At 41.3% G+C, this 12,306-nt stretch overlaps 1 protein-coding gene across 1 annotated transcript in view; it reads left to right on the top strand.

Annotated features, from left to right (window-relative positions):
* Positions 1 to 4,244, top strand: part of PCOLCE2 (procollagen C-endopeptidase enhancer 2) — a 99,363-nt gene extending 95,119 nt beyond the window's left edge. Inside the window, 2 exon segments of the mRNA NM_001075629.1 lie at positions 319 to 486; positions 3,671 to 4,244. Coding sequence (NP_001069097.1) covers positions 319 to 486; positions 3,671 to 3,801 — 299 coding nt within the window. The 3' untranslated portion in view covers positions 3,802 to 4,244.
* The last annotated feature ends 8,062 nt before the right edge of the window (positions 4,245 to 12,306 follow it).

Here is a 12,306-nt window from a genome sequence, read left to right on the forward strand (position 1 = left end):
TGGTAATTGATCCACACGTTGGATAACACATTGGAACAAGTCTCTGTCTCAGCAACTGACTGCAGTTTGGTAGTTATTTTGGTTTTTTTCAATGCCTAACAGCTAGGGTAACATTACAGCCCCATGACTCCTGGTTTTTAACCTGTATTTTGATGACAGATAGACAGAATTAAATTTAATGACTCTTATTATGCCCTTCTTTCTAACATTAAAATGTTTCCCATCTGAAAGTTAGAGGAATGTATCAATACAACTATTTTCAGTTCCGCTTACATTGGTCTTCACTGTCTTAGATTTTAAAAATGTTTTCTTTTGCAGTCTTGGCCGGCACTGTCATCACCACCATCCCTCGAGGTGGGAGTCTGCATGCCACGGTCTCGATCATCAACATTTATAAAGAGGGCAATCTGGCAATTCAGCAGGCCGGCAAGAACATGAGCGCCAAGGTCCTCGTGGTCTGCAAGCAGTGCCCACTCCTCAGAAGAGGTGAGCAGGAGGAAAACTCCAGGCTTTCTTCCGGGGGAGCTCAAGGGCCGGGAAGGGGAAAGGAGAGCCTCTCCGAGCAAGTCGTGGATCTTTCCATGCCGTGGCTGGTCTAGAGAAGTCAAGTCATGGCTCATGTATTGCCCACTTCTGATGGAGAAGGAGGGTCTTTGGCGTCAGGCAGAATTGGGCTCCAATCTCAGTTCCTGTAACTTGTGGAAGAAGACAGGATAATGGAAATGGTCAGTGAGTTCAAGAAGCATTTGAAGTTGGATCAATAGGGAACAGACAGAGAAAGAGGTTCAGGGGAAAGAGATTTTCAGTTACCGCACTTAAAGTACCACTACTATGTGCAGAGGAAAATATCTATCAAGGAATAGGAAATTCAAGGACTTCCCCGGTGTTCCAGAGGCTAAGACTCTATGCTCCCAAGGCAAGGGGCCGGAGTTCAATTCCTGGTTCAGGGAACTAGGTCCCACATGTTGTAGTTAAGAGTTCACATACCTCAGTGATGATTGAAGATCCCATGAGCAGCAACTAAGACCCAGTGCAGCCAAATAAAAGTATTTTTTTTTTAAAAAAAAAGGAACAGGAAATTCAGAGTTGGTGTTCAGAAGAGAGAGGTATCTATGGGCTAGAATAAAAGATCTGGGGCTCATCTGTAGATATGAGATTATTAAATTCACGGGTGAGAATGAGTTTATTAAGATAAATTTTAGGAAAAGGAAAGTTACCCTAGAGCCAGAGGCACGTGATTTTTTAAAAACAGGTATATAAAAGTAATGTATGTTCTATGGTTTTTGAAAAAGTTAAATAAGTAGTGCATGCTTAGTCTCTTTAGCTGTGTCTGACTCTTTGCAGCCCTATGGACTATATACCCGCTAGGCTCCTCTGTCCCAGGAGATTCTCCAGGCAAGAATACTGGAGTGGGTTGCCATGCCCTCCTCCAGGGGGTCTTCCCAACCCAGGGGTCGAACCCACATCTCTGATGTCTCCTGCATTGGCAGGCGGTCTTTACCACTAGTGCCAACTAAGTGGAGAAGGATTTAAAATAAAAAGGGAAGCCCTTTCCCTTTCCCCAGAGGCACAATGAAAAAGCTCCTTCCAGAAGGTTCTGTCCATGTAAAAATGTACATACACATGTAGACAGATGGGATCTTTCTACACATATTCTGCTCAAACTTCCCTCCACATGATGTGTATATGGACAGCTTTCCATCAACAGCACATACACAGCTCTCTCTTACTTTGGAATGGCAGTCAGGGCAGTCACGCCCGGCACTCCACTGTGTGATGAACCATGACTTCCCATCCGGTATCAGCTTGTTCCTTTTCTCAGTCTTATTACAAACCTCTCCCACAATCAAAAGAAGCCAAACCTCTACCACACACATAGAAATACAGATACATTACATACAAATACATTAAGAAAGCTTTACTATGAATTCAGATTGTTCATAAAAGTCAGAGGCCAGCAGCTTCACATTGACTCTATTTTTGAAAAATATATATATTGTGAGAAAATCTTTCTATAATAAAATGGAAAATGCCAGAAAGGGAAATTTTGATCAGTTTTATCATAAAAATTTGATCTTCAGAGCTTCATATAACATTATAAATGAGATTAAAATGCAAACAAACATGATAAATAAAATGGTAGAGTAATTTTTGTAAACACAATGGATAAGAGGTTGATATTATTTAAGTATTATTAAGGACTTGATTTCTGAACAGAAAATAATTGGTGATTTCAAAGCAAAATGTAGAAGGGATATAATCAAGAATAAATTATAAATTAATACAGTAACATTGTACCTCACTTCTAAGAAAAGGAAGTGAGCATCAGAAAAATAAGACCAACACCACCTTATGGTTTGTTGAAAAAGCAACATAGTACAACTTTCATATGCTCACATACTGTTGCTCAGAAATTACACTCTAAAACATAGTTTCTTGAGGAAATAATCAGAGATGAGCACAAATATGTATGTAAAGACTTCCCCGGTGGCTCAGACGGTAAAGCGTCTGCCTACAACATGGGAGACCTGGGTTTGATCCCTGGGCTGGGAAGATCTCCTGGAGAAGGAAATGGCAACCCACTCCAGTACTCTTGCCTGGAAAATCCCATGGACGGAGGAACCTGGTAGGCTACAGTCCATGGGGTCGCAAAGAGTCGGACACAACTGAGCATCATTTACTTTTACTATGCATGTAGAACTCATAAATTCCAAATAATAATCCCATTGACTCTTAAGAGGGAATAGTAAAGACTCTGTAAAAGGTAACACTTCTTTCCAGAAGTGTCTGGAACAGCAAATAATCCAGGTCTGGATACTTACTGTCAGATCTCATCTCATCAGATCTCATACTTACTGTCATCTCTCTTGCGGTGGCATCTGCCCGCCCAGCCTGCCAAGCCTTCACGGGCTCAGGACCATTACGATTATAGTGGTGGACTACAGAGGAAGGCTTATACAGGGGAAATGTCTCCTATGACACCCGGGGGAGAGGAAGAATAAAGGAGGTGGTAACACATTTTTCTGAAGCAATGTAAATCTTCAGAGTTGAACCCAACATACCTCAGTGTGGGCTCCAGTCTAGGCCTACGTACCTTAGTCAGACAAACAGATATATAAAAAAAACAGAACAACAGATAGAAGTACTTTTTAGTACATATCTTTTTAGGGACTATAAGAATGTAAAGAAGTATATGGTCCAACCATGCCCTCAAAAAACTTACATAGTATAAATGTTGGAGGGGTTAATAAAAAGTTCAAGACAACAACGGAAGACAATGGATCAATAGTTGCCAAATGCCTGGGGAGATCCAGAAGCCTGGTGGGACCAGGAGGGGCCTTCTGAAGACAGCCCCTTGAGGAAGGAGAGCTTTTCCTAGGAATAGTGTTTGTATAGAACGCTCAGTAAATACATTAGACCTTATGCAGAGCTGGACCTGACCGGGTCTAATCATTCCATCCAGTTTCCTAATGTAAGCAGAGCTGGAACATTCTATTCTGTCAAAGTTAGATTTTTTTTTCAATGAGAGTCTTAAACAAGGTTTTATGCTAGAAAGAACAAATATCTAATTACACGATTTGTAAAACATTTACCTGGAGGTAAGTTATAGTCTAAGTTGTTTCAAACCAACACACACAGAGAAAAAAATTAATCTTACATTCTCTTTTAGGTTTAAATTACATAATTATGGGTCAAGTGGGTGAGGATGGCCGAGGCAAGATCATGCCCAACAGCTTTATCATGATGTTCAAGACCAAGAATCAGAAGCTCCTGGACGCCCTGAAGAACAAGCAGTGTTAACACTGTGTCCATTTAAGCTGCATTCTGTCACTGCCTTTGAAAGATCTTTTTTTCTCTGTAGAAGAAGAAAATTTATAACCTGAAATATTGAGCATTCAGAGAGATTTACTCTTCACAGGATGTAGGTAGGAGAGCTCGGGTGTTGCTGATGGAAGTTCTTGCTGGCACAGAAGAGGAGCAGATATCTGATGGGAAGCCTGCAGACTCAGTGGGGTGATGCGACTAAATGTATCAAGCGTTGACAGTTTGGAAGCCGTTTATTTATGTATCTCTGTAAAAGGGTATTTTAGAAATGAGTTGTGTGAAGATGTAAAAAAGAGATTTTTATACGTGCAATATTTATAGTGATATTTGTTTTACCTTCAAGCATTTGCTCTGAGGTGTTATATTCTTCTCTCGCATTTTTAAAACCAGTGCTTAATAAATATTTTTAAATGATTATATAACTGCCATTAAACTTTTTTTATTAAAAAGTGGAACACTATGAAAAGAATATTCCCTGGTATTTACCTGTAAGATTGTCCTTGTATCAAGGGGCTTCCCTCATAGCTCAGTTGGTAAATTATCTGCCTGCAATGCAGGAGACCCGGGTTCATTTCCTGGATCAGGAAGATCCCCTGGAGAAGGGAATGGTAACCCACTCCAGTATTCTTGCCTGGAGAATCCCATGGACAGAGGAGCCTGACAGGCTACAGTCCCTGGGATCGCAAGAGTCGGACACGACTTAGCGACTAAACCACCACCACCAAAAGAGCAGTCCAAGGACGACAGGAACCAGTTGGATCCAGTCTTGTAAACAGACTATAATTCTTTTCTGCAGAACCAGAGAATTGAGAGCTGGAATGGTGTCCCTCAGGAATCTCGTTCAGGTCCTTCACTTTGTAATGGAAATGGAAGCTTGGGTATATTTAGTAACTTGTCCAGAGCACACACGTCCCAAAAGACAGAACAGGCAATCAAGCTCATAAGTCCTAAGTTCAAACCCAGTTCCCTTCCTGCCGCTAGAAGAGGTCTTCTCTGCCCCAGAGGAAAACTCCCTCATCTTGCAGAGTTCAGTCTTTGTTTCCCTAGCCTAAATCAAGTCATTTTATAGGACTTGAATTAGAAGTACAGAAATTAGAAGGGCGCCTCCCACCGCTATTTTGTTCATCCCTAGTTAACTGGGTCAGGGTGTATCTACTGGGATGCATTCTGCCACTGCCTTTAAAAAATCTATACTCACCCAGGAGAGGAAGAACTATAAAAGGGCTCCCATCGTGTGCAGAGCTACTTAAAACGCAGCCGTACCTGCCAGGGGTGTGGCAGGCAACCAGCCTCAGGAGGTTGTTGGGCAGGAGCTGCAGAAGAGGGAACAACTGTCCCTATCCGAAGGTAAAAAGCACACCAGGGATAAACACAGACTTGGGTCATAAGGTCCCCCATAGCTGAAGCAATGTTTTAGAAGTAAGGGAAAATACTCTTTTGGGTAAAAATAATAACTCCCAGCTCTAGATGTGACCAGACACTCAAAGAGCAGAAAATGGAAATTCAAAAGGAAGAATCCTGCTTGGGCAGCTAAGGGAGCACAAGAAAGCAATGAATGTGGGCTAGTTTGAGGGTCAGGAATCATTCCTGAACTCTCCCAGTGGGGTGACCATCAGTACCAGGGAATTCAGGGCGTCCCTGGTGGCTCAGCAGTAAAGAATCTGCCTGCCAGTACAGGATATGTGGATCGGCATAGGTTCGATCCCTGGGTGGGGAAGATCCGCTGGAGGAGGAAATGGCAACCCACTCCAGTATTCTTGCCAGGGAATTTCCACGGACCGAAGAGCCTGGAGGGCTACAGTTCAAGGGGTTGCAGAGTCAGACGCAAAAACCAGACAACAACCAGGGAATTCACCAGCTGAGGAAGTGGATGAACTAGAAGAGCTGGTGGGTGGCTTCCCTGGCCAGTGCCACCTTTTAGAAAAGCCCTCTCAACCCACAGAGGGCACAGGGCAGCTGCGAGCAGCCAGAATTTAACTGTGGAATCCTGATTGATTCCACCCTTCTCTAGACAGCTCACTACCTTTCAAGAATGCATGTTGTGGGACCTTGGAAGCAATTACTAAAGATTTTAGCATTTCTTACAGAAACTTCTATTGGTGTACCACAGGTAGCAGGCTTGCAGCCATCAGCTTCTTTCACAACCAGTGTAAATACCTCCATAGGTTTCTGAGAGAGGGTTGGAGTCACAGTGAGGTAAAAAGAAATCCAGACTATTCATACCACTGACATCTCTGACAGAAGACTTAGAACCGTTGATGGGATTTGTGGTTAATAATAGATGGCAATGATTTGTCTTTTTTTTTTTTATTGAAGGATAATTGCTTTACAGAAATTTTGTTGTTTTCTGTCAAACCTCAACATGAATCAGCCATAAGTATACATATATCCCCTCCCTTTTGAACCTCCTCCCCATTCCACCCCTGTAGTTTGATACAGAGCCCCTGTTTGAGTTTCCTGAGTCATACAGCAAGTTCCCATTGGCTATCTATTTTACATATGGTAGTGTAAGTTTCTGTGTTGCTCTGTTCATACATCTCACCCTCTCCTCCCCTCTCCCCATGTCCATAAGTGTGTTCTCTATGTCTGTTTCTCCCCTGCTGCCCTGTAAATAAGTTCTTCGGTACCATTCTTCTAGATTCCGAATATATGTGTTAGAATACAATATTTATCTTTCTCTTTCTGACTCACTTCACTGTTCACCCACCTCATCAGAACTGACTAAAATGTGTTCCTTTATATGGCTGAGTAATATTCCATTGTGTATATGTACCACAACTTCTTTATCCACTCATCTGTTGATGGACATCTAGGTTGCTTCCGTGTTATAGCTATTGTACATACTGCTGCGATGAACAGTGGGATACATGTGTCTCTTTCAATTTTGGTTTCCTCAGGGTATATGCCTAGGAGTAGGATTGTGGGATCACATGGGGTTTTATTCCTCATTTTTTAAGGAATCTCCGCACGGTCTTCCATAGTGGCTGTATCAGTTTACATTCCCACCAACAGTACAAAATTGTTTCCTTTTCTTCACACCCTTTCCAGCATTTACTGTTTGTAGACTTTTTGATGAGGGCCATTCTGATCAGTGTGAGGTGATATTTCATTGTATTTTTTATTTGCATTTCTCTAATAATGAGTGATGTTGAGCATCTTTTCATGTGTTTGTTAGCCATCTGTATGTCTTTGGAGAAGTGTCTGTTTAGGTCTTTTCCCCACTTTTTGATTGGGTTGTTTGTTTTTCCAGTATTGAGTTGTATGAGCTGCTTGTATATTTTGGAAATTAATTGTTTCATTTGCTATTATTTTCTCCCATTCTGAGGGTTGTCTTTTCACTTTGTGGATAGTTTCCTTTGCTGTGCAAATACTTTTAAGTTTAATCAGGTCCCACTTGTTTACTTTGGTTTTTATTTCCGTTACTCTAGGAGGTGGGTCATAGAGGCTCTTGCTTTGATTTATGTCATTGAGTGTTCTGCCTATGTTTCCCTCTAAGAGTTTTATTTCTGGTCTTACATTTAGGTCTTTAATCCATTTTGAGTTTATCTCTGTGTGTGGTGTTAGGAAGTGTTCTAATTTCATTCTTTTACATGTAGCTGTCCAGTTTTCCCAGCACCATTTATTGAAGAGGCTGTCTTTGCACCATTGTATATTCTTGTCTCCTTTTCAAAAATAAGGTATCCATAGGTGCATGGGTTTATTTCTGGGCTTTCTATCTTGTTCCATTGGTCTATATTTCTGTTTTTGTGCCAGTACCATGCTGTCTTGATGACTGTAGCTTTGTAGTATAATCTGAAGACTGTATCTTTGTAGTATAATCTGAAGTCAGGAAGGTTGATTCCTCCAGCTCCATTCTTCTTTCTCAAGACCATTTTGGCTATTCGGTGAATTCCATATGAATTGTGAAATTTTTTGTTCTAGTTCTGTGAAAAATGCCATCGGTAATTTGATAGGGATCACATTGAATCTGTAGATTGTGTTTGGTAGTATAGTCATTTTCACAATATTGATTCTTCCTACTCAGGAACATGGACTATCTCTCTATCTGTTTATGTCATCTTTGATTTCTTTCATTCAGTTCAGTTCAGTCGCTCAGTCGTGTCTGACTCTTTGTGACCCCATGAATTGCAGCACGCCAGGAATCAATCCCTGTCCATCACCAACTCCCGGAGTTCACCCAGACTCATATCCATCGCGTCAGTGATGCCATCCAGCCATCTCATCCTCTGTTGTCCCCTTCTCCTCCTGCCCCCAATCCCTCCCAGCATCAGAGTCTTTTCCAATGAGTCAACTCTTCACATGAGGTGGCCAAAGTACTGGAGTACTTTCCTTCCAAAGAACACCCAGGACAATCTCCTTTAGAATGGACTGGTTGGATCTCCTCACAGTCTAATTAATGTCTTATAATTTTCTGTATACAGTTCTTTTGTCTCCTTAGGTAAGGTTATTCCTAGATATTTAATTATTTTTGTTGCAATGGTGAATGGGAGTGATTATTTCTCTTTCTGGTTTTTCATTGTTAGTATATAGAAATGCAAGTGATTTCTGTGTATAGATTTTGTATCCTAAAACTTTGATAAATTCACTGATTAGCTCTAGTAATTTTCTGATAGTATCTTTAGGGTTTTCTAAGTACAGTATCGTGTCATCTGGAAACAGTGAGAGCTTTACTTCTTTTCAGATTTGGATTCATTTTACGTCAAGAGCCACGTTAGGCATTACTGACAAAATGGAGGCACGGCCCCAGCCCCCTCTCCTCATTCCGCAGGCATGGCCCCAGGTTGAAGGAGTTAGGCCTTTTCCTCTCCTAGGCTGAGTTGATTGAAAAGGAATATTAAGGTGCTTATTGTTCTTGAGAGGAGCATGAGAAGGCACAAAGCCTTCTGCAGCTGTGCTCAGAAAATAATTCATAATCATTGACATTCGTTCAAGGACTTTTACAAAAGAGTGTTCCAGGATGAGCACATAGGCCGTAGCTTGAGGCCATGGGAGGGATTGCTATCTGAAGCCTATTCGTCAGGAGAATGTTTATGGCAAAGGAGTTTACTGAATTTAGGGCTTAGAAATAATTAAAACAGTTAGAAGTTAAAGATTTAAGGAATGTTGTAAAGTTAGCATATTTTACTATAGCTTGCAGAAGTTTGGAATTTTTAGAGACACTATAGCTAGAAGCCTTTTTAAGAGATAGTGAGCTCAGGATGTTAGGGGTAAACAGGATTTAGGAAGATAAGTAGTAAACTGAGGAATGTAGCATGAGTTACAATGTAATCACAAGTTAACTATAGGACACATTAGAGGAGGTAGATAATAGATGATAAGGCTGATTCTTCAGAATCCCTGAAGCAGGAACTCTGTTTGAAGAGCAACAATGATTTATGGAGATAATAAATCTGGGAGAGGGGGAACTGAAAATGTCAAACCTCTGGCCTAATATTTTTGTAAAAGTATAAAAGAGAATCTTAAACTTGAAATAAACAGGCAGTCCAAAAGAAAACTGAGAGGCTGTCTCATCGCTGACACCATTCATCTCTTCAGGTTGAATCCCTGGCTGCTGGAGCTGGGCTCCAGCAGTTTTATTTCTTTTTCTTCACTGATTGCTGTAGCTAAGACTTCCAGAAATATGTTGAATAATAGTGGTGGAAGTGGACAACCTTGTCTTGTACCTGATCTTAGGGGGAATGCTTTCAGTTTTTCACCATTGAGAATAATGTTTGCTGTAGGCTTATCATATATGGCCTTTACCATGTTGAGGTAAGTCCATCTATGCTCATTTTTTGAAGAGTTTTATTCATAAATGGTGCTGAATTTTGTCAAAGGCTTTTTCTGCATCTACTGAGATGATCATATGGTTTTTATCTTTCAATTTGTTAATATGGTATATCACATTGATTGATTTGCGTATATTGAAGAATCCTTGCGTCTCTGGAATAAACCCAACTTGATCATGGTGTATGAGCTTTTTGATGTGTTGCTGAATTCTGTTTGCTAAAATTATGTTGAGGATTTTTGCATCTATGTTCATCAGTGATACTGGCCTGTAGTTTTCATTTTTTGTGCTGTCTTTGTCTGCTTTGGCATAGTCAATAAGCAGAAATAGATGCTTTTCTGGAATTCTCTTGCTTTTTCCATGATCCAGCGGATGTTGGCAATTTGATCTCTGGTTCCTCTGCCTTTTCTAAAACCAGCTTGAACATCTGGAAGTTCACGGTTCACATATTGCTGAAGCCTGGCTTGGAGAATTTTGAGCATTACTTTACTAGTGTGTAAGATGAGTGCAATTGTGTGGTAGTTTGAGCATTCTTTGGCATTGCCTTTCTTTGGGATTGGAATGAAAACTGACCTTTTCCAGTCCTGTGGCCACTGCTGAGTTTTCCACATTTGCTGGCATATTGAGTGCAGCACTTTCACAGCATCATCTCTCAGGATTTGGAATAGCCCAACTGGAATTCCATCACCTCCACTAGCTTTGTTCGTAGTGATGCTTTCTAAGGCCCACTTGACTTCACATTCCAGGATGTCTGGCTCTAGGTGAGTGATCACACCATTGTGATTATCTGGGTCATGAAGATCTTTTTTGTACAGTTCTTCTGTGTATTCTTGCCATCTCTTCTTAATATCTTCTGCTTCTGTTAGGTACATACCATTTCTGTCCTTTATCGAGCCCATCTTTGCATGAAATGTTCCTTTGGTATCTCTGATTTTCTTGAAGAGATCCATAGTCTTTCCCATTCTGTTGTTTTCCTCTATTTCTTTGCATTGATCGCTGAAGAAGGCTTTCTTATCTCTTCTTGCTATTCTTTGGAACTCTGCATTCAGATGTTTATATCTTTCCTCTTCTCCTTTGCTTTTCACTTCTCTTCTTTTCACAGCTATTTGTAAGACCTCCTCAGACAGCCATTTTGCTTTTTTGCATTTCTTTTCCATGGGGATGGTCTTGATCCCTGTCTCCTGTACAATGTCACAAACCTCATTCCATAGTTCATCAGGCACTCTATCTATCAGATCTAGGCCCTTAAATCTATTTCTCACTTCCACTGTATAATCATAAGGGATTTGATTTAGGTCATACCTGAATGGTCTAGTGGTTTTCCCTACTTTCTTCAATTTAAGTCTGAATTTGGCAATAAGGAGTTCATGGTCTGAGCCACAGTCAGCTCCTGGTCTTGTTTTTGCTGACTGTATAGAGCTTCTTCATCTTTGGCTGCAAAGAATATAATCAATCTGATTTCGATGTTGACCATCTGGTGATGTCCATGTATCGAGTCTTCTCTTGTGTTGTTGGAAGAGGGTGTTTGCTATGACCAGTGCATTCAGGAAGCAACAGTTAGAACTGGACATGGAACAACAGACTGGTTCCAAATAGGAAAAGGACTTCGTCAAGGCTGTATATTGTCACCCTGCTTATTTAACTTCTATGCAGAGTACATCATGAGAAATGCTGGACTGGAAGAAACACAAGCTGGAATCAAGATTGCCAGGAGAAATATCAATAACCTCAGATATGCAGATGACACCACCCTTATGGCAGAAAGTGAAGAGGAACTAAAAAGCCTCTTGATGAAAGTGAAAGTGGAGAGTGAAAAAGTTGGCTTAAAGCTCAACATTCAGAAAACGAAGATCGTGGCATCCGGTCCCATCACTTCATGGGAAATAGATGGGGAAATAGTGGAAACAGTGTCACACTTTATTTTTCTGGGCTCCAAAATCACTACAGATGGTGACTGCAGCCATGAAATTAAAAGACGCTTACTCCTTGGAAGGAAAGTTATGACCAACCTAGATAGCATATTCAAAAGCAGAGACATTACTTTGCCAACAAAGGTTCGTCTAGTCAAGGCTATGGTTTTTCCTGTGGTCATGTATGGATGTGAGAGTTGGACTGTGAAGAAGGCTGAGCGCCGAAGAATTGATGCTTTTGAACTGTGGTGTTGGAGAAGACTCTTGAGAGTCCCTTGGACTGCAAGGAGATCCAACCAGTCCCTTCTGAAGGAGATCAGCCCTGGGATTGCTTTGGAAGGAATGATGCTAAAGCTGAAACTCCAGTACTTTGGCCACCTCATGCGAAGAGTTGACTCATTGGAAAAGACCCTGATGCTGGGAAGGATTGGGGGCAAGAGGAGAAGGGGACGACAGAGGATGAGACAGCTGGATGGCATCACTGACTCGATGGACGTGAGTCTGAGTGAACTCCGGGAGTTGGTGATGGACAGGGAGGCCTGGCGTGCTGCGATTCATGGGGTCGCAAAGAGTCGGACACGACTGAGCGACTGATCTGATCTGATCTGTCTGCTTTTTGTATCAGAGTAATGGTGGCCTCATAGAATGAGTTTGGAAGTGTCCCTTCATCTGCAATTTTTTGGAAGAGTTTTACAAGGATAGGCATTAGCTCTTCTCTAAATGTCAGATAGAATTGTCTTGTGAAGCCCTGGTCCTGGGCTTTTGATTTTTGGGAGATTCTTGATCACAGCTTCAATTTCAGTG

The sequence above is a fragment of the Bos taurus genome, chromosome 1, assembly GCF_002263795.3.
Source record: "Bos taurus isolate L1 Dominette 01449 registration number 42190680 breed Hereford chromosome 1, ARS-UCD2.0, whole genome shotgun sequence".
Classification (NCBI taxonomy): Eukaryota; Metazoa; Chordata; class Mammalia; order Artiodactyla; family Bovidae; genus Bos; species Bos taurus.